This window comes from Simochromis diagramma, unplaced genomic scaffold (genome assembly GCF_900408965.1).
Source record: "Simochromis diagramma unplaced genomic scaffold, fSimDia1.1 OVJJ01000487.1, whole genome shotgun sequence".
Lineage (NCBI taxonomy): Eukaryota > Metazoa > Chordata > Actinopteri > Cichliformes > Cichlidae > Simochromis > Simochromis diagramma.
In genome coordinates this window covers 2,809,749-2,832,986 of record NW_024387305.1, presented here as the reverse complement: position 1 = coordinate 2,832,986, position 23,238 = coordinate 2,809,749, and the positions used below count along the sequence as shown (strand labels likewise).

The window sequence follows — 23,238 nt, the reverse complement described above, 5'->3', positions numbered from 1 at the left end:
TTTACGTAAATACGAGTAGGAGGAGTCTGCACACCAAACTGTGTCTCAGCTAGCACACATGCCAGATGTCCTCCTTGACTTGATCTATAAAACGGGTGGGCATACCTACCACCAACACAAACGCAACAGAATAATTCTTGATGCAAAGCAAAAAAGCCAATCTTAAACGGTGAAGTCTGCCTAATGCCAGTATATTTTTTTCTCTGTGGCCTCATTATCTAATCAGCAACTAATGACTCAAAATCATAAATGCTTTATCAGACTATTGCTTAATCTAAAGTGACGCCTCCTCCCACTGGCAAATGTTTTCCCCTTTTTTAAAGACAAATCCTCCCTCAGGCCTTGTCATCACTTCTCATCGAAGTCGTCATTCAAAATATTTCAATGGCTCAATGGTCTCGCTGAGCCCCTAAAATAATATCTGCCAAATCTCCCCGCTTGCCTTACAAATGGTGTTCTTTTCTAATTCCATGTACTTATTTTGTAACACTGGTGTCCGGACAGAAGCCCAGATGCCAAAGATGTTGACATCAGCGTGGTCAACTTATTTGACTTCAGAAAGCATGATCAATAAAATAAGCATGTGTGCAATGACTGGAGGGCCTCTTTAAACCCAAGTCAAGGCCCAAATCATGCCTTGGGGGAAAAGAGGTTTTGAATTATCAAACAATATATGAAAAGTGATCTGGTTTTAGGCCTTCTGCAAGAATGAGAACATGCTTATTGATGTGAGACTGTTAGATCTGGGAGTTTCATAATTAATCGGATACGGCAATTTGAAATAAAAGCCTGTTTTTAAGCTAAAACCATACCTCTCTTACATTCTTAGATTTATAGATTGGAACTGATAAGGAAGGAATTGCAATTTAGACCACTTCAAAACAACGCGTGTGATGCTGGTTTTTGTCTTTATATCTTTTTGTGTCTGTCAGGTCTCCCCTTCCACAAATTAGGCAAACCACTCACACATTTTCACACATTTTTCTCTCCTTTATTGCTGAAAAAAATGGAACACGTGCTGACGAGGAGCCAGCAAGCCTAGTTGAGTGTAGCAATGTGAAATTTCCTAAATCAAGACATCTATTTCATAATTGCACAGATACAAATTTGCCAAAAGTTTTCTACTGTATTAACTATTTTATGATTTCCTCGTAAGTCCCTGGTACAAATGCACACTAGAATCTAACCAGTAATGTGTTTGTTAATCTGAAACTAATATACTGGTTAATAACATAAACAACTAATGAATTACAACCAAAAAAATATTAGTAGCCCATTTTACAGCTAAAATGTGTTATAGCGCTCTAAAGGAAAAATACACAACTGTGAAAGACGTAACCTAAAATATTTGTTTATTTTTTCTTATTTAACACTGATTCTCTAAAATCCTAAGCATGATTTATTGATTAAACTGCAATGATAATAGTTCAAATTCACATTTACTATACATTAAATACACACTGCTAGCAATACATTCTATAACTAAATCCTTGCATGCCACACTCTCTATACTGGAGCTCAAATTAGTGAGAAACCATCAGATAAATTACTAAGGAAATGAGAAAATTGGGTTGGTTAAGCAGTGGAGATGGGCTCAGTGAATGGCTTCAGTCCCCTTTGCATTCCTTCAAAGCAAAGCCACAGCTGCACGTGAGAACAGCGAGACAATCGGGAGACAAAAAGACCAAGGAGCAGGAGACAAAAAGCCAGAGGCTGTAAGAGAACAGAAAGCCCTGTAGCCTATAGGGATAAAAGAAGAAGGTGCTGGACTGCAGGAAAGCTGTAAATTAAAACTCATGAGGTTCAATCAGGGTGCTGATCGATATTTCTATTCCCAGCTGCTACGAATTCAGCAAATACAAATAAAAAACAAGACGATCTTCCGCGAGGGAAATCTGAATTGATATGTGCGGGACTGCGCTCCACTCTCTCACACTCTTTTCTGCGTGTGTGTGTGTGTGTGTGTGTGTGTGAACAGACCAGGACGCCATTCCCAAAAGGAAACATCTGTACATTCCAGACAAGCTGTGTAAGAAAGATGGAGACAGAGAGAGAGAGACAGAGAGAGAGAGAGAGAGAGAGAGAGAGAGAGAGAGAGAGAGAGAGAGAGAGAGAGAGAGAACTCTCCTCTGCTAAACCCATCAGAGGATGAACAGGACAGCAGAAATAAGCTCCGCCCACTAGCTGATCATTCACACATTAGACGGACGCTTCACCTTATGTAACGTGGTCGACATCCATGCCACAGCAGGAATGTGTGTGTAAAAATTGGCGTGTACGACATCTGAAAACTGTCTTTCACACCTTACGGGTAAGACCGCACAGACAAGAGCAGGTTAAATAGAGACAGTCTGTATGTGTGCTTAACATGACCATATAATGTGACCTTCAGCATGTCTATTAGCAACAGACTCCCGTTCTCAGCTACCTCTGGACACACATGGTTTTACTTACACATACGCAAACACACACATACACTTTAGGTATAGGCCTGTGCACAAGTGCGCACACACACACACACACACACACAGCACACATATGGTTCTGTTTTACTAACGGTGTGGCCAGTGATCTAACAACTCCTTATAAGGCCTGTCTGGTGCCACTTATTCTGAGTTGGAGGATGAGAGCGCACACAAAAACACACACACACACACACACACACACAGCCCTCATTGACTACACTGTGCTTGGGCAGAGGGAATGACACAGGAGGAGTGGGTATGTGCTCTGCAGACAATATGAATACAAGAAAGGAAAGATCTGAAGTGAAACAGAAAGGGATGGTTTTCTTTTTCTACTAAAGAAAACTGAAATCTGTTTGAATCTGTCTTTGTTCCATCTGTTGAGAATTGAGAACAAAAAAAAAAAAAAAAGTCTTTAAAGCATAGTGATAAAAACTGTGTTCAAGTCAGATCATAGACAAACTGGTTTCTGCAGGCTTGTGGTGGTAATGTGGTCCAAGTCACTATGATTGAAGGCCAACGCTCCACTAACCCACTAAACACAGACTCCTCTGTGGTTGCTTTCATCTCACCTCAGCCTCCCTTTCCTCTGCTGCCCCCCCCCCGATTTCTCCCCCCTTTTTGGTTCTGCTTCTTTGTTTATTCCTGAAGTCTGCACGAGTCAGATGAGAAGGGGAGCAGGACAAAAGCTGAGAAAGCAGTAAAAAACGATGGAGCTGGAGAAAAGGACAGGTGTGAAGTGGAAGCCAAGGGGAAGTTGGAGGTAGTAGCAGTGAGTGACACGGGCCAGGTGTGGAGAACAATCACCCCACTGTGGGCTGCTTCGTTTGAGAGCTGCCAGCCAGAACCTCATGCCTGCGACAAGGGGTGAGGAGGTGGGGGAGATCGGAGTAGTCGGGTACTTTCCCTACTGCAAGAAAAAAGGGAGCACGAAATTAACAGGAAAATGGGGCTGAAGACGTTTGGTCTAAAAAGCCTGACTTTCTACTTCACAGACTGGCTCGCCTTTCCTCTTTAGAACATTCTGTCCATTTTTCCAGCTGCTGCTGCCTGGGTTGTCTGGTGTCCAGCTGGCAAGTTAAGGGCAGCTGTGTGCAGCAGTTTAACACTCTTATTGAAAGAATGATACACTGACATACAAACAAACTCTTTGACATACTACCAATCCATGCAGGAAAAACAAAACTAATTGTTCTTTTCCTGGTAAATGAAAGTGAGTCAGTGCCACATATTACAAGTCATTAAATATGGGTTTAAAACAAAAATGGGTCTCTCAAGCATCTAATACAACTGTGGTGAGACAATAAAAAGGGAAAAAAAACAAAAAAACAATCAATGCTTCCAGTAAACCACTAAAAATTATGCATCATCTTGCAAAAGGCTGAAAAACCTCTGTCTGTGAGTCTGACTGTTCTTTGTCTGTCTCTACAACCATTCATCCGGTCCACTTCAAGTTTGGCAGGTGTACTGCTGTGTGCAAGTGCAGTACTCAATTTGATGAGCTGTTCTCTTACTGTGGCTAAAAGTTGCTCTCTACCACTACTTACTGCTCCACTCTGTGTGTTGGCTGTTTGTTGTTTGTTTAGCTGTCTTTGTATACTAATTTTTTTAACGTCTGTGACAAATACCCTAGCTTAATCCTAACTTTAGACATAAACCTAACTAACCCGTAACTCTCAAACTGTTCCTTGAAAACATAATTGCAACATTTCATTAACCTGATGGTTAAAACTCAGATGATTCTAAACATCATCTGAATTAGCTGGACATCTCATATTTATTACTGCATTGTGTGCCATGTCTGTCCAGTTGGTATACTTATTCTCACTGAGAAAAGCTAAGAAATTGTGGTGGTTGATGTTAATTATGAGCTAAATATTGACTTTTAGCACGTTACAAGGTGGTTGCTAGGCAACCACATTTTAACTTTTGTGGATAGAAATCAATACACATAAATGAAAGAATCCTTTTATAAGTTTAAGCATTAAGGCTTAAACAGGTAATTTTAGGGTCTTACAAGGTTTGCCTGACAAAAAGTGACGGCATCATAACATATCATGTATAATTCAATTTTTTGAAATTGAATTATACATGATATTAGGGGTTATTGTAGTAACTCAAAAATGATACACTGTTTTTAAATGGTGTTATAGGTGCAAAAAATTCTAGGTAACCACAGGTGGTTGCTACGCAACAGAGTACATTGTATGATCTGATATAGATAAGAACCTTCAGGGACATAAGATCTACCGGTGTACCAAGCTTGGTCGCTCAACTTAATAATAATAATAATAATAATAATAATAATAATAATGTATAGCTTATTGATCCCCGTGGGGAAATTCCTCTCTGCATTTAACCCATTCACTCAGTAAAGTGAACCTTCTGATGGTCTGAGATGAGTTCCTGGACAAAGAAACAAACAAAGCACAGACAGAGATTTTGCGTGTTATAGTACATTTTTTTCTTAGATTTCCAGTAACAACCAAAATTTCCATCTTCTGCATGTTGAAGGCACAATCAAACATATATTTATCAAGTGTATCCTTAGAGCTGTCCTCTTCAAAACGGTAACTTTTACAGCTGCCTTAATGTCATGTGTTTGGGGGGGGACATCTTTGAATTGTTGCTAACAAAGAATACCGAGTCACACTCCAAAACAGGCCTCTGCATCAGTTGATTTTTAAATACAAAATCTTACAAGATGTTTGGAGATGATTGTGCTTTGAAACACAGTCGGTAAAGATCTCTGAAAACTTTGCAACAAATGCAAACAAATACTTCTTCTACTACTTCTCATCCTGTTATATTTCCATAAACCAGCCACACAACACAGTCATTTTGAACAAATGCGTCTGCCAAATAAAGATGTGTGACAAGTGTGATTAATCGAGTAATCATGAGCAATTATTTCTCCATCATCAACGTCAGCCTCGATCATATTAAGATATTAATCTCATATTTATCCATATTTAGTGATGCAGTGAAATAATTTTTCAAATGCAGCACCACGCAACATCAATTCATCATTTCTAATAACTGGTCCCAACAATTAGACATAAAAGCATAACGAACTTCTGCTTGTCCCCTTCACTCTAAGAAACATGTGTGGTGTCTGTTATATAAGCTGTGATGCTGAAAATGTTTTGTTGCTGACCTATAAGGCATTTTTCCATGCATATTTTCAGATGGTGGATTTTTTTATACAATTCTACTAGAGTTGAATTTGTAGCATTAAAGTGAAGAAGATGTGTGACTCATAAACAAATCCATGAAACCTCCAAAACGACTCACAAACTGCGCCAGTGCACACTGGAGGTGACAAATCTCAATCTTTAGTGTTATATGTACCTAAGCAGAGCATTTACTTGACCACAATCTACGTGTTTTCAGTTATATTCCTGTCTGCAAATGAAACACAAACACATGTGCTGGTTTGTTGTAACTGTGCCAAGTAAAGGTAACCCACAGACTGTATATAAAAGATGGATGCAGCCGCTATCATGTCACAGACTGGTTAATGAATTTGCATTTTTAAGCCACGAGCTGAACGTGTTGTCTGTTATCTTGGTGTTTTGAAACTGATGATGAGTGAGGGGTTGATTTGACTAAAAAGGAACACTGTATGCTGACATCAGCCCACAACTTGCCAATCACAAGGTATATTGACCCTGCTTTATCATTCCTCTTGACTCTAATAGGGACCATAATTCATAAATTAAACATCCTACTGTATTTAAGGAGACATGAGAATACTAAAACCACGCATACTCATCAGAAAAGCGTTAAGTGAGGTAACAGAGTAGAGGAAATCAGACTTCTTATTGTGATCAGAGTAGTCACCTACTTCTGGCTATTACAAAACATTTAGGCACTTCCATAATGGTTTCATTTTTCAGACCCGGAAGCTAAATTCATGTCTTATATACAATCTCTAATTAATTTAAAACAGGGGAATCAGATTTTTCTTGTTCCATAATAAAACTTTCCCTACCTAGTTGCAGTTTTAAGGCATCATGCAGGTTGCATTTAGATTTTGATCATATGTCTGAGTGTACATATTTCAAGCACTGGGCTTAGTTCTCATGTATTGATAGCCTAAGGCAGGGGTCGGTAACCTGCGGCTCTTTAGTCCTTATAGTGCGGCTCCGCGTGGTTTGGGAAAATAAATTAGAAGTATTTAGCTTAAGTGTATTTTATTTATGTTAGTTATTTTTTTAACTTGTAGTTCTAAATTGGAAGATTGTTGTGACATTGTAATATAAAAATAAAATTATATTTTATTATTTTTTTCATCGCTCAAAATAAGCGTTACACTCGCGGAAGCCGGTGTACCCGCCGAAACGCCGTGCATTTATCGAGATTTTCAAACCCAGATAGCCCAATTATGGATCTTCGGATCCACATTGTCAGCAGCTCCACCGTGAACTATGTTAAAAACAAACACCGCTCACGCCTCACAGATGGCAGCTTACAGTCCAGCGTAAAGATGAAAGTACAGCCCCATTGTAAACATATCACGGCAGACCCGACGATGTTTCCATGAACATACTTTTCAGCATCTCCTTATTGACCACTTTTCACACACTGTTGCTGTACGCATACAGCCGGCTGTAGCTTTTCAGCTCACAGCCCGACACATACCAACAACAGCATAGATAGCACAGACGTTAAGGTGGCGAGGCGTGATTGCGGGTGCCGCTCAGGTGCGTCCGCCTCCCCCGCAGCGGTGCTGCAGACCGCACCCCGCCACACACATTAACCTGGTAAAATACATATTTAGACAGAATTTTGCAAATATCTATTTTTCTTTTTTTAGCAGCATAGTGCTTTCCCCCCCCCCAATTATTTTTTAAAAGCTCCAAAAGCCCAAAGGCGATATAAGGGTGGCGGCTCACAACAGTTTTTGTTTGCTGGATCATTTTAGTTCAGCTGGGTGTCTTTCCTTTTGTTATATTTCTTTAAGAGTTCAAAATGTGTTAATTACATAAATAAAATGTGATTTTCTCTGTAGCACTTCATGGATTTCATAAGAAACACATGAGAGTGTACATGGAGTTGTAGAGACCAGCATTTTTGTTTAATTTATCTTGTTTGTAAAATCTGGAAGCACCACATAAACTGATGCAACAAGTGAAAAGGGAATGGTAGGAACAAAAGAGAACACAAAAAAATGATGTCTGTCACCTCCAAAACCATAGAGACAAGCAGAGCTTCAGCAGCCCTGACAACAGAGGCTGGCTGCCAGCACAATCTGTGGTGAAGATGATGACTACTTCAGCTGAGTCCTCCACACCATCATCTGGCAGCCCTTCATCTTTTATCTTCTGATTGGTCTCTGTTACTGTGCTCTCTGCTTGTTGAATCAGTTTCAGGTTCATTGGCATGAAATCAACAGAGTGCTCAACACTGTGCTCACAAATGACACAATGCTTTTGGTTTATTTTCTTTTTCTCATGTCTCTGTTTTAGTTTCATTTTCCTTCAGTAATTTTGATGAGGTTGCATTGAAAAATAAAAAAAACAACTCGAAGGACAACTCATATTTCTTAACTAAAAAAAATGCAAATTGGCTTGTTATGAATTTTAATCATGTCCTTGGATTGAATGTAAATGAACCACTGTGCTGATTAGCATTTCATTACAGTTCTGGCAGGTTTGTAATCCCAAGTTTAGAGGCCAACAATTCATTTTTCAATTTTCAGCCTCATAGGCCCTTATTAACATTTAGCCCATGGATTGCAGCGTGTTATTCTGGGATGTCTTGAAGTCTTTGACTCTCTGCAGCATAGGCTACACAAACAGGATGTGTTTCTGCAATTCTCTCATAAACACACAAAGACATGCACAAGCAACAGCGATCATTATGCTCGAGCTACACACGTAAACACTCGCGTTTTGGCTGTTTATATCTAGAAGCGGGGAACAAAATCCAATTATTGCAGTCTTTTTTTTTAAAATGGGGTAACAGGAGGGAGAAAAGTCTGCTTTTTAACTGGGGTAAAAGATAAATGTTTCCTATGTGATCAACACCTGCTTTTTTCACTCTAGAAATGTAACTCAAAAAAGCACCTAGTTTATAAATTAAAGATATAATCTATACATGTACCCCTTTAGTCATTTTATATTCATTTTCCATCCTTCAATTTTCACATTAAAATTCAATGCAGATGTTACTATATTGCTGAGGTAGAGTGTGCTTCTCTTAAAGAATACATGAGTCAGTCTTTGTAAGTGAAAGGTTGTGCCAAAGTGAATCCATCCATCTCCTCTGATTGGAAAAATAGTGAATGAATCCCTAATGTAAAAAAAAAAAAAAAAAAAGCTTGAAGCATGACTTCATAAGACATTATGACATTATGCATTAGCCATACCATGAGCATACAGCATGTTATGATAAATTACTTTAATTAAGAAGTCATGCTTTGATTATCAAGGGTATTCTAGTGAATTTGAACACTTAATGCATTTTTTGCCCTTTCCCCCAGTAATCTCTAACATGCAGTCTCTGTTCTGTGTGCAATTGTTGCTGAGAGTAGCTAGGTGTGTGTCTTTTGTGCAGCAAGACATTTTCATTTTTCTGCATTTTACACATCTTGAATGCCCCTGCTGATTTGATAAGTATTAATTGATTGGTATTAATTATGCTGCAAATCAAAAATAAATAACACTTGTTCTACATGAACACTGTCCTCTGTCCATCTGTACAAATCAAAAGTGCATTTATTTCTGCATTTCCTGAGACAGTCAAAGCTACACAAGTCCTATCGATACTTTGGTGTCACGGTTTGATATTTTTTCGATACAAAAAAAAATGTTCATGCTTTTTTAATTTGTCATTTATTAAAATTATAAATATATATTTTAACTCAAAGGTACAGTTTTTAAATTTAATGTTGCTGAAAAAACAAAGTAATAAAAAAATAAATCTTTGGAAAAGAGAGTTTATTACAGAGAAATGGCTCTTTCCAAAATAAAAGCTATACTATACGCTTCTTCTGGGCTATATTCTCAGCAGCATATTAAACATATCAGGTCCCCATAAGGAGAATCATGTGCTAACGGCTGTCTAAATGACTTGGGTAAAGTTTGTAGCATGCATGCTTGTTGTTTTTGTCTGCTTCCACTTGTCTTTGCACTAGGATGATGTCGGTGTAAATGTGCAGTCATATTCGTTGTGTTCCCACTAGTGCTGTCAGCGTTAATCTCGTTGAAATGACGTTAACGCCACAACACGGCAAATCTCCGTTAACGAGCTACCCCTGATCGCCCCGTGCGTGGGGCTGGACAGCGTCAACGAGCTAACTGCACTAACGCAGTAGTTCCCACCCATGTAATTGAGCATTGCGTGGCACATCCGACATACTGTTTTACTTTTGTCCATGATGCGCTTACCTTCATGGTCATACTTCACATGAAGACCAAAATAGTTCCAAAGGCCAGATCTGAATGAGGGTGGAGGAGGTTCAATTTGCCATGTTGCAACGAGCTTAGCTTCTGTCTTGCTAGCTAGCGCTGCGCTCAGTGGATCTGCGCTCGACAGTGCAGCCTAGGCGGAGTAGTCGAACACAGATCCACTGAGCTCCCAACACAGACAGCGTCGTCAGAAGAAAAGTTGATAAAACAAATAAAAAAATTTGTATTGTTCGATACATATGCGTACTGAACCGAAAGCACAAACCTCCTTACAATTGCTCTGGTCACTAACAGATTCCCATGGTCATGGACAGAAGATGCAAACTACGCTTATATGACAGACTCTATTTGTTTAGCTTTTTAAATGTTTACTATGCAAACCATAAACACAAAATGTTTGCCTTCAAAATAAAAGCTGTGCCTTTTGAATTATAGTTTTTCAAAAGGCACAAATTTTACTGTTTTCAGTTTGCTTTGCACTTCTTTAAGTTTTACTATTTAGGAGTTTTTGCAGATAGGCTGACATGCTCCCTGTAAACTAAGGGCAACTGCAGCAATCTGCTAGTGACCAAAGCAATAACAAAGATTTCTGGTACAGCACCCACTTTGCAACTTTTGTCACCAAGCAACAGGCAGCAACCTTCATAACTACTCATCAACCAATTGGGGAGTAACCGTTTTCCTCCTCCTCCTGTGTGACTAAGGTCTGAGAAACTATGCATGCTCCTAAATGGTTACAAAAGCATACTTTGACAAGTTCTGATAAACTAGTCAAACCAAATAAGACAACTGTACAAATTATACCTGTGCTCACTCTGCTAAGCGCACCAGTGTGAGATTGAAGGTAATTTACTAACACCACTCCACTATTTAGAAGCAACTGCAAAAGTGCAAAACCAAATGAAAGGACCTTAGAGAAAAGGTCACACATACAGCTTTTTCTCTGCACTATTTGTTAGATTGGCAAAAAAAAAAAAAAGTGCGGCACTTTAAAAAACAACAACAACAAAAAAAAAAAAAACAAAAACAAAAAAAAACAGGAGGGCTGTGAAAATAAGGTGCAGAAGAAGACCCAGACAGACTGGATTTGAGACACAGCAGCACGTATCACTCTGGGAAATAGGAATTACCAGATCCAACTAAGTTACCATTCAAAACAGAATCACTGAGTGTGCTGTACTTGCAGAGAGGGAGTAATGTGACAGAAACGATGAATAAGATGAAAAATTGGTAGCAAGGAAAAAAAGCAGCTTCAGAGTGAGTCATTATGACCCGAGTGCATTCAAGTCTAGATAAGTGTGATAGAAGTTTGTGTGAAGAATGCAAGTGTGAGAACTCCAGGAAGACTAGAGGTATGAACATCAAACTCTGGCTATTTTTTTTTTTTTCTTAATTTATAGGTGAGCAAGGATGCACTGATGCAATCACAATTCTGGATGCAACTTAAAGAAATCACCCCAAAAAATCTTAACAGAAGGATAAAGTGTAATGGATAAAGATCCAAGCATGCCAGCAACCTACTGAAACAATATTCTCTTAAGAAGATAATGAAATAATCATTTTGATCCTTGTGAAGGATCACAGATACGGTTACATGAATACACTGAAGGCTTGGGAAAAGGAAAGCTTTACCACAGCTATTGCAGAAATTATTCCATGCCCAGATGATATCCAATTTAATAACAAACTACATATTAAGCCACAAGTGTGTTTACAAGAACTTTCTCTCTTGCCCATTTTTAACTATACATCTGTTCTGTTTTTTACTAATTTAAGACCAACAAATGTATTTTTCTAGAATATTATTGCTATTGTTTCTTTACGATAAACACCACCATCTTTAATGCTTTTTAGTATTTAAATATTTCTTGGGAACACTGTAAATCCTGAGTGCAGTATAACTTTAAAGACACTAGTGCCATTTTTTTCCTTTTTTTTTTTTTTTTAGCATAGTTATTTCTATCAAACCCTCTCTGCATATTAACAACCATGATCGGTGTGACTGATGTGACGGAACATCTCATTTACTTGTTTAGAGGGATTTTGAAGATTAAAATGAACTCTTTCAGGAAACAGTTTGTGGTGTGAGACTGCTGTTAAAATAGTTATCTCAATTAACTTGATTTATGAGTAGTGTAATGGACTATAGAATTTATTTATAAGCGAAAAGTATTTAAAAATTAAGAACTTATATCTTCTCAAAAGAAGAAAATTGTGACTATTAAGTAAAAACTGTATTGTGTTCTTTGTGTTACGCTGTTACTTCCTAGTCTGCATGTGTGCATTCTTTTTCAGGCTTTTTTCTCTGTGAACACAACACATCTGGCCGACGTTTTGCTGGATAAATTGCAGTCAACTATGTGAACGATGCCCACATGTGTATAAATAAGCCTTTGAGTATGACAGAGCAGTGTATTTTGGTGGGAACTTGTGAGAGAAAAAAGGCCTGCAGTACTACAAACTAACATTTTAAGGTGCTTCTTGATTAGTTGCAATCAGTCCGTGCAGTAACATTCCCTCCTCAAGTACACTTTCATTATCATCCACAGGACATTTGTATTATTGTATTTACTTTGCGATATAAAGCGCCTTGAGGTGACTGCTCCTGGGAATTGGTGCTTCATTGATCATCAATTGAGGTGACTTGAACTGAAGTCGTATAGAGTAAAATGTCGCCTTAGGAGAAGAGCGGGTCGTTTAATAATCAAAAGTTTAGTGGTTTGATCTTGAGCTCTTCAATCCTGCATGTCAAAGTGTCCTTGGAGTAAAAGGAACTTCAATTGTCCCTGATGCAATACAGTGTGCATGTGTGTGGGTGGGTAAGTATGTACTGTAAAAGCACTTTGAGAGGTCAATAAGTCTAGAAAAGGTACATAAAAATGCTAGCCTATTCACAATGTTGATACAGTTTTTACAGCTACTTTTACTATGCAGACTTTCCTAATGCTGTTTTGTTTTGTGTGCACATATGACTCTCCACACAATCTTTTCCATTTGCAAAACTCGTGTTATTCAGATGTGAGATAAAAGATCGACAAGGATATTTTTGAAGAGTCAAAAAAGGCTTCTTGCTACCATCTATGTTAAATTATGTTTTGTTTTGTTTGTTCACAACAAAACTTTCATTTCTGATGGGGAGTATAAGTCCACCTCTTCCAAACAGACCTAGGGTTAGATTACCATATTATAAAATAAATATGTGCATAGCGATATAACATACCTGAGCACATTGCAAACTTACAATTGAGAAAACACCCTAAGAAATCTTCACTGCCAAAACATCAACATTCAGATGCATGACTTTCTTCTCCAGCCTGCCGCCACTCCACTAAGTTAATGATAAACCAAGACATTTCTGGCACCCCTGGTAGAAAAGTACTGAGTGCATGAAGGCTGAGACAAGCTACACACTTCTTTCTTTCTGCTGATATGAAACATTAAAAGCAAGGTATCGTTAATTACGAGCGCTGATAATTTCATTCGCCAATTTAAGAACCGTTAAGGATTTGGCACCCATCATACATTGCTTTGAGTTAAGCAACCTTTATTCTGAGGATTTTTTTTTTAGCTAAAGGCATGGGCAGGCATACACAGTGAAAGGAAGGATGGGAGCTGGCTCTTCTTCTCTCCCTGGTTCTTTCCTCATTCTCTTATTTATAACTGCCTGGAATGTCTGCACTTCTGTTAGTGATGTCATCAGTTACTTTTGCCATGGTAACACAACAAAATCTCCCCTGCATATGGTCAGTACATTCAATCTTTCCCACACAAAGTCACTCAGTGTGTGTGTGTGTGTGTGTGTGTGTGTGCGCGCGCGCGCATGCAGGTGGTTGTAAGACCGATAACCACCTTTTTGATTTTATAGTCTCACCTGTTCAAAAGCTGTCTCGAAGCCCCAAGACCCATACACAGCCAACACAACCAGAAAATAAAGTAGTTTAAAAACATATCGGCCTGCCTGCAGTGGGGCTGTGTGTGTATGTGCATCTTGCTGTCATGGTAACACCACAAAATCCTCCTTGGCAGAATAGATAGGAGAAGGTATGCATGACCACAAGTGTGTTTAAATTTCAAACAAACTATGCTACTGCCTAAAACACAGTCTGTAACGATGTTGAAGAACTGAAGAGCTACTTTACATGTTACATGGCCCGAATAATAACTACGTTCTTTGTTTGGTGCGCTGCGGTACCGTTCTTCAATGACAATGCCAGTGCGTGGAGCCTACAGCTATAGCTACAAACATCAGTGCACAGCATTTATTGCAGCTGAAACTGAAAAGCAAAGTTAACGGAAAGTATTTTGTGCTTACTGGAGTGCAAGTACGACCTAACGATGTCAAAAAGTATTGCATACCCACACAGTGTATGGTCAAAAGAGCCAAACGTTAGTCTTCTCGTGTGTTGTTTTTTTGTTTTTTAATAAAGGCAAGTTTATATTACTGTCTGATCAAGCTATTTACAGAAACAACACACACACACACAAAAACTTACAGTACTGAAAACATTTCCAGTTCACTTTCTCTGCCTTATGTCCCGGGACTCGTACAGCAATGTGATGATGTGCGTCCCAAGAATATTCAAACAAAACAACGGCACTTAAAAAAAAACTTAGTTTCATTTTACAAGTATGTCCCAGAACTGCAAAACTCTCCGTATGAAGTGTTAAGAGATTTTATTATGTGTGTGGGTTGGAGCAGATGGACTGATGTGTAACGGGAATGCTTTTCTCCAACTGCACTCTGCAGTATGTTAAAATATTTCACAGCCACTGGATTTTTTTTTTTTTCCACCAAGGGTGTGTCTAGAACATTTAGATTTGGGGCCAGATAGGGGCATAGACAGAATGGAGAGGAGCTGGTGTTTAATGGATGTGAAATGAGTTTTATTAAAGTCTCGGTGTGGCTGACGTATTTTTGCTTCAGTTATTTTGCAGTAATGTGACACATTAGAAAGGACTGGAGAAGGCAAGGAGAAAAGAATTGGTGGCAAAAAAAGCTCTTTCCTAGCAATTTCTTCAAATGGAAATGTGGTATTTTTACTGAAAGAAAAGTAGAAATTAAACAGGGAAAAGGCACAAAATCCATTTAGACCTACAGCATGTGTTCAGGGTAGCATCCCTACGCCTATAGCTTGATCACAGAGACTTTTCCTGCATCTCTCTCTCACAAAGCAGAGAAGTTGTGAATGCTCTCTAAAGCCAGCCACAGTTAAATTAAATTTCATGGTGAGACACTACAGCATTACACTGGGTCCTATCCAGTTTTCCCACAGCTAAATAATGTTAATAAATGTGCACCGATAGAAAAGTGGATGCACAGTTATGCAAAGAGGACTAAGGACAATATTACTAAAGAGTAAAATAAATAAAAACACGCTTGCTCCGTTATCTACTAATCATTTACAGCATCGCTCCTTGTGGATGACTAAAGGACAGTCATTTACTGTGAGCGCTGAGTTCACATCTATTCAAGCTCAAATCTGTAGTCGGCTCCTCCAAGGTATCAAATTCACATACAACAGTGACAATAAACTAGCCTGACACCGCTTTAAGACAGACAAATCATTCACTGCCTATTCATTTTTGTGGTGGTTATTTACTCCAAGGCTACATTTAAGTCTGGTAATAGTCTCTTAAATAGAAAAGCTGTTTATTTCTAATATAAAAAAAGACCTGTAAGACCTGCTCTGCATGCTGTAGAGATTCACAGTAGCCTTACTGACTCTTCTCTGCATCTACTAAAAGATGTTAAAAGGACAAAGATGATTTTAAGAGAGCTAACAATCCAGACCTGAACTGTCATCTCTCTGCCTCAGACAGACCAAAGGCCATTATTCAGAAATCGCTGCAAGTAAATGACCTTTATTATTCTTTAAAGTTCAGCCTGCAGCATTATTAAATGAACACTACCAAGTTCTCCAGCTGAATGTCTCAGCCTTCTGTGAAATCAGATTTAACTTCGAGTAAAATATTTGCTATCAACCACATGTGTCTGCCTATTGAGTAGGACACAAGTAGCTGAATTAGTAAGGACAGTTAAGTTCACAGCCAGCCGCCTTTACGTATGACTTCCGCTGGTACAGTAGGGTTAAGGAGGTTTATCTACTTTGATGCAATTAACGCTCCAACAAATTCCAACATGAGACATTAACATTCAGATAAATCACAGACAGACAGTGCAGCAGAGTCTGTCTCTAATTTATCTGTCTCTAAACAAGCCACTTTTCTTCTTTTATGCAAACATTACCACTAAAGGTCAGGTGATAATAGGGGATCCAACTGAAAGTAGAAGCCCTCTATACAACAAATACAACCAGTGTACCTCCAGAGTTTTATTTACTTATAAAACTCTGTGTAAACAAAATTATAGCGCTCATTTTGTGTCCTAAAGCAAGACCTGGCCAACACAGAGTGCACTGATTATGTGCCTGGTATTTATAGTAAAGTCTTAAGTTAAATACTGTAAAGAAAGGTAGTTTCAGTAAAAATAAATAATGAATAACATATGGCTTCCATCGCACAGAACAGAATGTTCTGCTGCAGCTACACCAGAGGCTCAAGTCTGATCTGCTCCACCTTTGGTTTCTGGTCACCAACTTATTAATACCAACAAACGGGGGGAAAAAAAAGATGCGCGCACGCAAAAGCACGCACGCACGCACACACAGTCACCAGCAGTCAGTCCTTCTTTTGACATAAAAAGTAAACAAAAATTGTATTAATTATTATTATTATTCTCATTATTGTCTGATTGCCTCCACATAGTATTTATTTTTCAATCAGTTTTGGGTTTGTTTGTGTTTTTACTACACTGGTGCACCCTGAAGACCATCAAAGCCAACTTAATCAAATCTCCACATCTGTCAGCGCACTTATACGTTCAGGACGCCACAATTTATTCATGTTTAATCTGCTAATTACTGTATCGATTACTTGGATAATTACAAATGCTAATACCATAAATATTTTCATGACGTACCAAGGGGGAAAACAAACAAACAACAGAAACTTAAAGACAAAAGTAGTTAGTTACCAGAATTTTTTCCACCAACAGCCCAAAACAAAGGAAATGACACATTTCCACTGAGTTTAATAAGCAGAAGAGACACAAACGCTCACATTTTAAAAGTTTTTTTGCTCGTTTGATTCACAACGATTAAGTCTGACTATTTTCCAATCAGCTGATCTAATTGATTAAACATTTGACCCCTTTAATTACCTCAGAACAGCAGCATAAACAATAAATCAAAAACTCACGTCATATTAGCTGTTAGGAATAATGGGGTACACGCATATGGGGATGTAACAAGCGGGCTGATAGACAAGAACTCCAGATGAATTAAACTTTTACGTGTGTTACGCTTGTTTTCCGGAGTGATAAGTTTGGTCAAACTGGGTGAAAAACTCTCCACTGTGCATTCATATCCTGTGCAGCTTGTTTTGGTTTCTTTACTTACAACACATTGGTGGCCAGCGGGATCTCTTCCGCCGCAGGGGCCCTTTCCAACCCGATGTTGGAGCAGTTGACGACGCAGGACTGCTGGGGCCCCAGTGGACAGCTGCAGTTAACGGGACAGGGACTGCAACTCTTGCCGCCGTCCGCCTGCGCCGCGGAGCCCCATACTTCCAAGCAGCAGAGCGCCACAAGCAGACTGGAAAAGAAACTAAACCTCGGGAGGCAGACGCCATGTTTTCGCTTGGATAAAGTCTGTCCATTTCCACAAGGCATAGCTCACTCACATCTCATCGCCTCTGATGGTGTAAGTCCTCACAGTCTGGGAAGGAACAAAATGCACGGAACAAAAGCAAAAACACGCGCGTCCTTTTTCCACGGCTTTCATATAAGGAGACAAAAACAGAAGAAGTCATTAACTTTTTCACACCGTTATCTGTCTTTGTTTTCCCAGCGTTGTTTTTTCTTTTCCTCGTATCCCCTTCCCCTGAAAATGTAACGGAGCTTTTCCAGAATCCTTTGAGGAGAAAAAAGTTTTGGAGAACTTCCTCCCTCCCCCTTTTTCCATATCATGCAGTTCCACGAGCCGCCACTGTGACCTGGCGAATAGCCTACTTTTCCTTCTCAGTTGAATGAATACAATGTTAGACTGATTACCACTTTAAAAAAGGGTAAACATTTAAAGTGAAAGTTACTGAATAAAACAGCTAGAAATGGCATATATAGTTTTTTTCAAGTTGCCAAAATAATCGATTGAAATAAACACATGTAACCAGGCCTCAGATTTCTGGTAAGTTTTCTCTGATGAGGGTTACTCCTTGTTAGAGGGCCTGGGTAAAAGATTCATGGGTATTCTCTTTTTGTTTTTCCTGATAAAGTAAAAAGTCGACTGCTTCTTCACTTGCCCAACTGGCAACACAGCTTCGATCAATCCTACATTCAAAAAAGTTGAGATGCTGTGCAAAAGGTAAAGCAGAATGCAGCCACTTTAAAACCTACATTTGGTTACAATTAATAGAAAGAAAGTATAGGAAACGCTGCGAGTAGGAAATGTTATTGATTCTGTTATCGGTTTTTGAGGGGAGAATATAGGTCATTTTAAATTTGACGCAAGCAAGACATTTGAAAACATTTGAGACAGAGGTAAATTAATGAATAAAGAAAGAAAGAAATGAAAAGTCAGTACCACCTTCTTTGTGGGCATTTAAAAAAGAACCTTCTAGAGCAGAGCTGGACTGGCCATCGGGCATACCGGGCATTTGGCCGGTGGTGGATTGGCCAATTGGTCGTGATCGACTCTGGGCTTACAAAACACTCGTAGGTGAAAAGGAAACGATTTGTCCCCTACTTCAGCTAGAATGAAAAAAAGACACAAAGCTGGACTTATCCTGCGTCTTTACGCTGCACAGCTGCCTCTTCTTCTCTCCCCTGTTGCTACTTCAATCATGAAACTGATCAATGATCAGCTGATCGGGTTTTCTGTCTCGCCCCGTCTCTCTTGTTTGTTTATCGCCCAGAAAGAGGAAACCAGCTGATGTCGCGCTAAACAACAGCAGCACGTTTAAGCTTGATAAGCTGTTGTTAGAATTAATTTGATATTACTTTTGTAGTATCAGCTGATGTTTGCTGGAGCCACAGCCGTAAAGCTGCTGGTCATGTTATCGTTTTGGATATCTGGTGAGGGGGAAACGTGAAGATGAAACCATGAGATGTCCTTAAGTGGTCATCTGATGCAAACTGTATAGAAATCATACATATATACCAACAAGACAGTGTACATCACTGTCAGAACAGCGTTTGTTTTCATTCAAAGGCTTTATGGTTTTTCCTATAATACCTGGTGGACCGGTCTCTACTTCAAATACCTGGGCCAATTTCTTTTGTCTCAGTCCAGTCCTGTTCTAGAGAGTCTGTCAGAAGTAGACGCAGTTTACACTCTGTGAAAGACATGGACAAGCTGAAAACGGTTTTCATCACCTGTAGTAGATGATATCATTGACAGATCAAAAGTATCAGAACAAAAGTGCATGCAAAGGACAAGGCCCTAAAGAAATACTGAATCACCTTACACTCATAAACAGGCACAATCAATATATCAGCTCAGAAATGTTTCTGAAAGCTGCTGTGGGCCTGCGATATATATGTGAAGGACTGAGAAATTGTCCTATTATTTATTTAATTGCTGTAAGTTCACCCCATGCACCTGGCATGTGGAGGCCTGATTATTGCCAAATAAGGCAGGCTCAGAAGCAACATAACATGATATGCAGATGGCATTTTTTTTTCAATGACAGCCTTATTTATTTCAGAAACACTGTGCAAAATTACAGTCGATCTACAGTAGCATTGAGGGCTAGGTTCATGGCACATTGAGAAAATTTGCTGCTTTTTGAAAAGAAGATTAGTCCTATATAGAACAAAAATGGGAAAACACTTGCTTACACTACACCACAACCTCGTCTTATTAAAAGAACAGATGATGTAAAACACTGGTAAACATGCCCATCTCCCAGGAAACACGTTGCTGGTATCAGCTTCAAAGTGAGGTTGAAATCTTTTTAATACAAATATTCAAATCATTCAGTTTAAACATCTGTTGCATTTGTACTGTTATTTTATTACACGCAAGCAATTTAAACAATTTCCAATTTAAATTCTGTCTTTATGACATTGTACTTTTTTGAAAACAAAGTCGAGATAACAGCCAGTAATTGAACTTGAGCCATAAAAAAACCCGTAAGCTGAAATCATAAATAATAAACAGCTTAAAACAGCGTGACTTTTTTGTTATTATGAGTCAAGCAGGAGCGAAATGAAGACATATTCATGGTTCTTGTGATGAAGGCGGGCATAAAAACAGTTGCTGAAAAGATAAAAGGAAAAATTACATGATGAAATAAGCAATTTTGTTCAGATGAAAAGTGTTAACTATGAAGCAGTCACTGAGTATTCTTTCACCTTGAGGTAGAGATATGACTGTTGCAAAGCCTTCTTCACTCACAGAGATTGAAATTTATCATCTTGCTGAAGTTTAAGAATGAATCTGCTCTGCTGGTATTCCATTGTCAAATGAATCACTTTCTATTTTTCATATTTCTCGTCCCTGCAGTATTTCCTGAAGCAGTGCATGGCACGTGTTAGAAGTGTTTCTCGGGTATTTGATTTGGCCAGAGCGCACACATCCTTCCTGCAGGCATCTGGTGCTCTGTACAAAGAAGAGCCCCACAATAACTTGCATACTTTCTTATTCTCATGAGTCTTTGGCAGTTCTTCACTGTAGAGCTTATATTTGAGAGACAAAAATATGCGTGAGTGAAAGACAGTCTGCACTCAATATTTTAGGGGAAGTTAAAAAATAAAGAGTTATGTGTACAAATCTATACATACACCTTTCAAAACATAGTTTGCAATGCGCTTTGGCAGATAAGTACGAAGGAGAACAATCAGAAGGTAAATTCAAACAAAAAGCCAAATATTAAAGCCAAAGAACACAAGATAAGGGAAAGTTGAGACAGCGTTTTTAAAAAAGAAAAAGGAATGTACAAAACAAAGCACAAATTGGTAAATAACAAATACTGAAAAGAATAGAACCGATAATAACAGTACAGTAAGAATAAACAAGAGGACAAAAGTAATAAATGCTCTGCATCACATAAAAAAAAAAAAGATTTCAGAAGTGATTTTGGAAGGAATTCACTGATTCTGAGAGCCTTATCTCCTCTGGAGTCAAGCCTGAGGATTTAAGGGTGGTGGTTCATGTGGGCGTCAACAGTTTTTGCTATTTACCTCGAAGCCAGATCCAAGCATTCCTTGAAGGTGATTAGCAGAATCTCAAAATCAAAGACATGGAACTGGTGGAAAGAGGTCAGGAATGGGGTGATGTGATGCTGACTTCTAAACCCGAGTAGTGACTTTTCAGAGTATGTACGACCCAAAAAGGTGCAAAAAGTTGGGACTCAGTGTAAAATGATGTGCAGATTTTTCTAAACTCATATTTTATCCAGTTGGTGAAATTTGTGATCTATATGCAGACCAGTTCAGCATCCAGACTTCTCTGCTACTAAACCAGGTGTAGCATTTTTTATCTGAAATATGAAAGGCCTTCTCTGAAAAAAGACATAATCTGATTATGAGCATATGCTGCTTTGATCCTGTATATACTTTTGATCATTAATGATCCATTTCTATAGGGACTAATGCACCCTCATACCATCTGAGATGTAGGCCTTTGAATTCGGTCCGTTGAACAAGGCAGAGGATCCCTCTCCTTTTTAGGAAAAGCAACATCCAGAAAGAATTTCAAATTTTGATTTGACTGCCCACAGAACAGTTTTCCCACATTGTCTCAGTCCAATAATCTTTGGCCAAGAGAAGATGGCAGACTTCCTGGGTCATGTTCACATATGGCTTCTTTTTATATTTGAGGATGGCACAGTGAACTGTGTTTACAGACAGTTATTTCTGGGAGTGCCCCCGAGCCCGTGGATTGATCTGTATGACAGAATTGTGCCTGTGTCTTCCCTTGTAAGGCAGAGAACATTCTTCTGAAGTCATTCCACAATGATGTGTATAGACACAATTAATTTGCAGGTTGACAAACCTCTGCCCATCTTTACCTCTGATAAACTCTGCCTCTCTAAGATGGTCTTTTTATATCGAACCATGATACTGACCTGTTGCTTATTAACCAAATTAGATGCGAAACGTTCCTTGAGCTGTTTCTTTCTGGCACCACTTACATTTCCAGTCTTTGGTTGCACGCATCCCAACTTTTGAGACGTCTTTCTGCCATCAAATTCAAAATGAGTTGTTTTTCATGGAATAGTAAAATGTCTGACTCATATCCTCACAGTGCACATGTTGTACATGTGCATTGAAAATAAAGAGCTATTCTATTCTAAAAACATTACAAAGAAGTTGGTAATAAAAGCTTTCATTTAAAACAAATATTTTCACAGTATCCAAAAATTTTAGATCAGAATTTTAAACCAGTTTGTGTCCTGTGGAGTTGAACATTTAACCTTAGAAGAACTGTTATTTCTTATTTTTTGCTGACAGATGTTTAAGAGTGCTTTAGATACCTCCTCGTCAGAGAATCATTTTTATCTTGAGGCCATGGCTATAGGCTGTTGATCCCCAGGCATAGCTCAAGCTAGGCTTTGCTGGAACGAGAGCAATATATATAAATTTAAAAAAAAAGCTTTTCAGACAATTTTGAAACAAAGAGAAACAAGAGTACAGGGCTAGAACACAAAGAACAAGTCTTTCAATGTCAAATTCAACTTGATGAAATATGTTTGCAGTTAAAGTCTCAGAGGGATTCACGGCTTTCTTGAAAATAGTATTTCAAAGCAACAAGGAAACCCCCCACCTGAAATTTCTGATCCACCAAGGCACTTCCTGGGAAGAAATAAAACAAAACAAAGATTTTTATAATGTTTTAGTTAATGAACATAAGAAACAAACACAAAATAAAAACAAAAAGAATAAAACCCAGAGATTGGTATTATGTTGAAGCTGATAAACCTTGGTTAAATGTAATAAGTTAAGCGGTTCTGCATATCTTATTACACATTCACCAGCCACTTTGTTAGGTACATGTGTTTAACTTGTTAACCACAGTATCTAATCACCCAGTCATCTCACAGCAGCTCAGTGCATTTATGCATGACCTGCTGAGGTTCAAAGTAAGCATCAGAATGGGGAAAAAGGGATTTAAGTGAGGTTTAACGTGGCATGGTTGCTGGTGCCAGACGGACTGGTCTGAGCATTTCAGAAACTGCTGATCTACTGGGATTTTCCAGCACAACCAACTTGAGGGATTTACAGAGAAAGGTCTGATAAACACAAAATATCCAGGTCTTGTTGGTGCCAGAGGTCAGAGGAGAAAAGCCAGACTGCTTTA

At 38.7% G+C, this 23,238-nt stretch overlaps 1 protein-coding gene and 1 long non-coding RNA gene across 3 annotated transcripts in view; both read right to left on the bottom strand.

Annotated features, from left to right (window-relative positions):
- pkd1a (polycystic kidney disease 1a) overlaps positions 1-17,941 on the bottom strand; it is a 72,967-nt gene extending 55,026 nt beyond the window's left edge. The window contains exon 1 of one of the 2 annotated variants that reach the window (XM_040004756.1): positions 17,338-17,941. In XM_040004756.1, coding sequence (XP_039860690.1) covers positions 17,338-17,609 — 272 coding nt within the window. In that variant the 5' untranslated portion in view covers positions 17,610-17,941. The remainder of the gene's footprint in view (positions 1-17,337) is intronic. The other variant, XM_040004757.1, reaches the window with a different exon arrangement.
- A 2,068-nt stretch (positions 17,942-20,009) lies between these two features.
- LOC120716995 lies at positions 20,010-22,757 on the bottom strand. Its single transcript, XR_005692070.1, has 4 exons — positions 22,705-22,757; positions 22,415-22,495; positions 20,292-20,538; positions 20,010-20,196 (listed from the first exon to the last, which is right to left on the bottom strand). It is a non-coding gene; the product is annotated as an uncharacterized LOC120716995 (long non-coding RNA).
- Between the last annotated feature and the right edge of the window lie 481 nt (positions 22,758-23,238).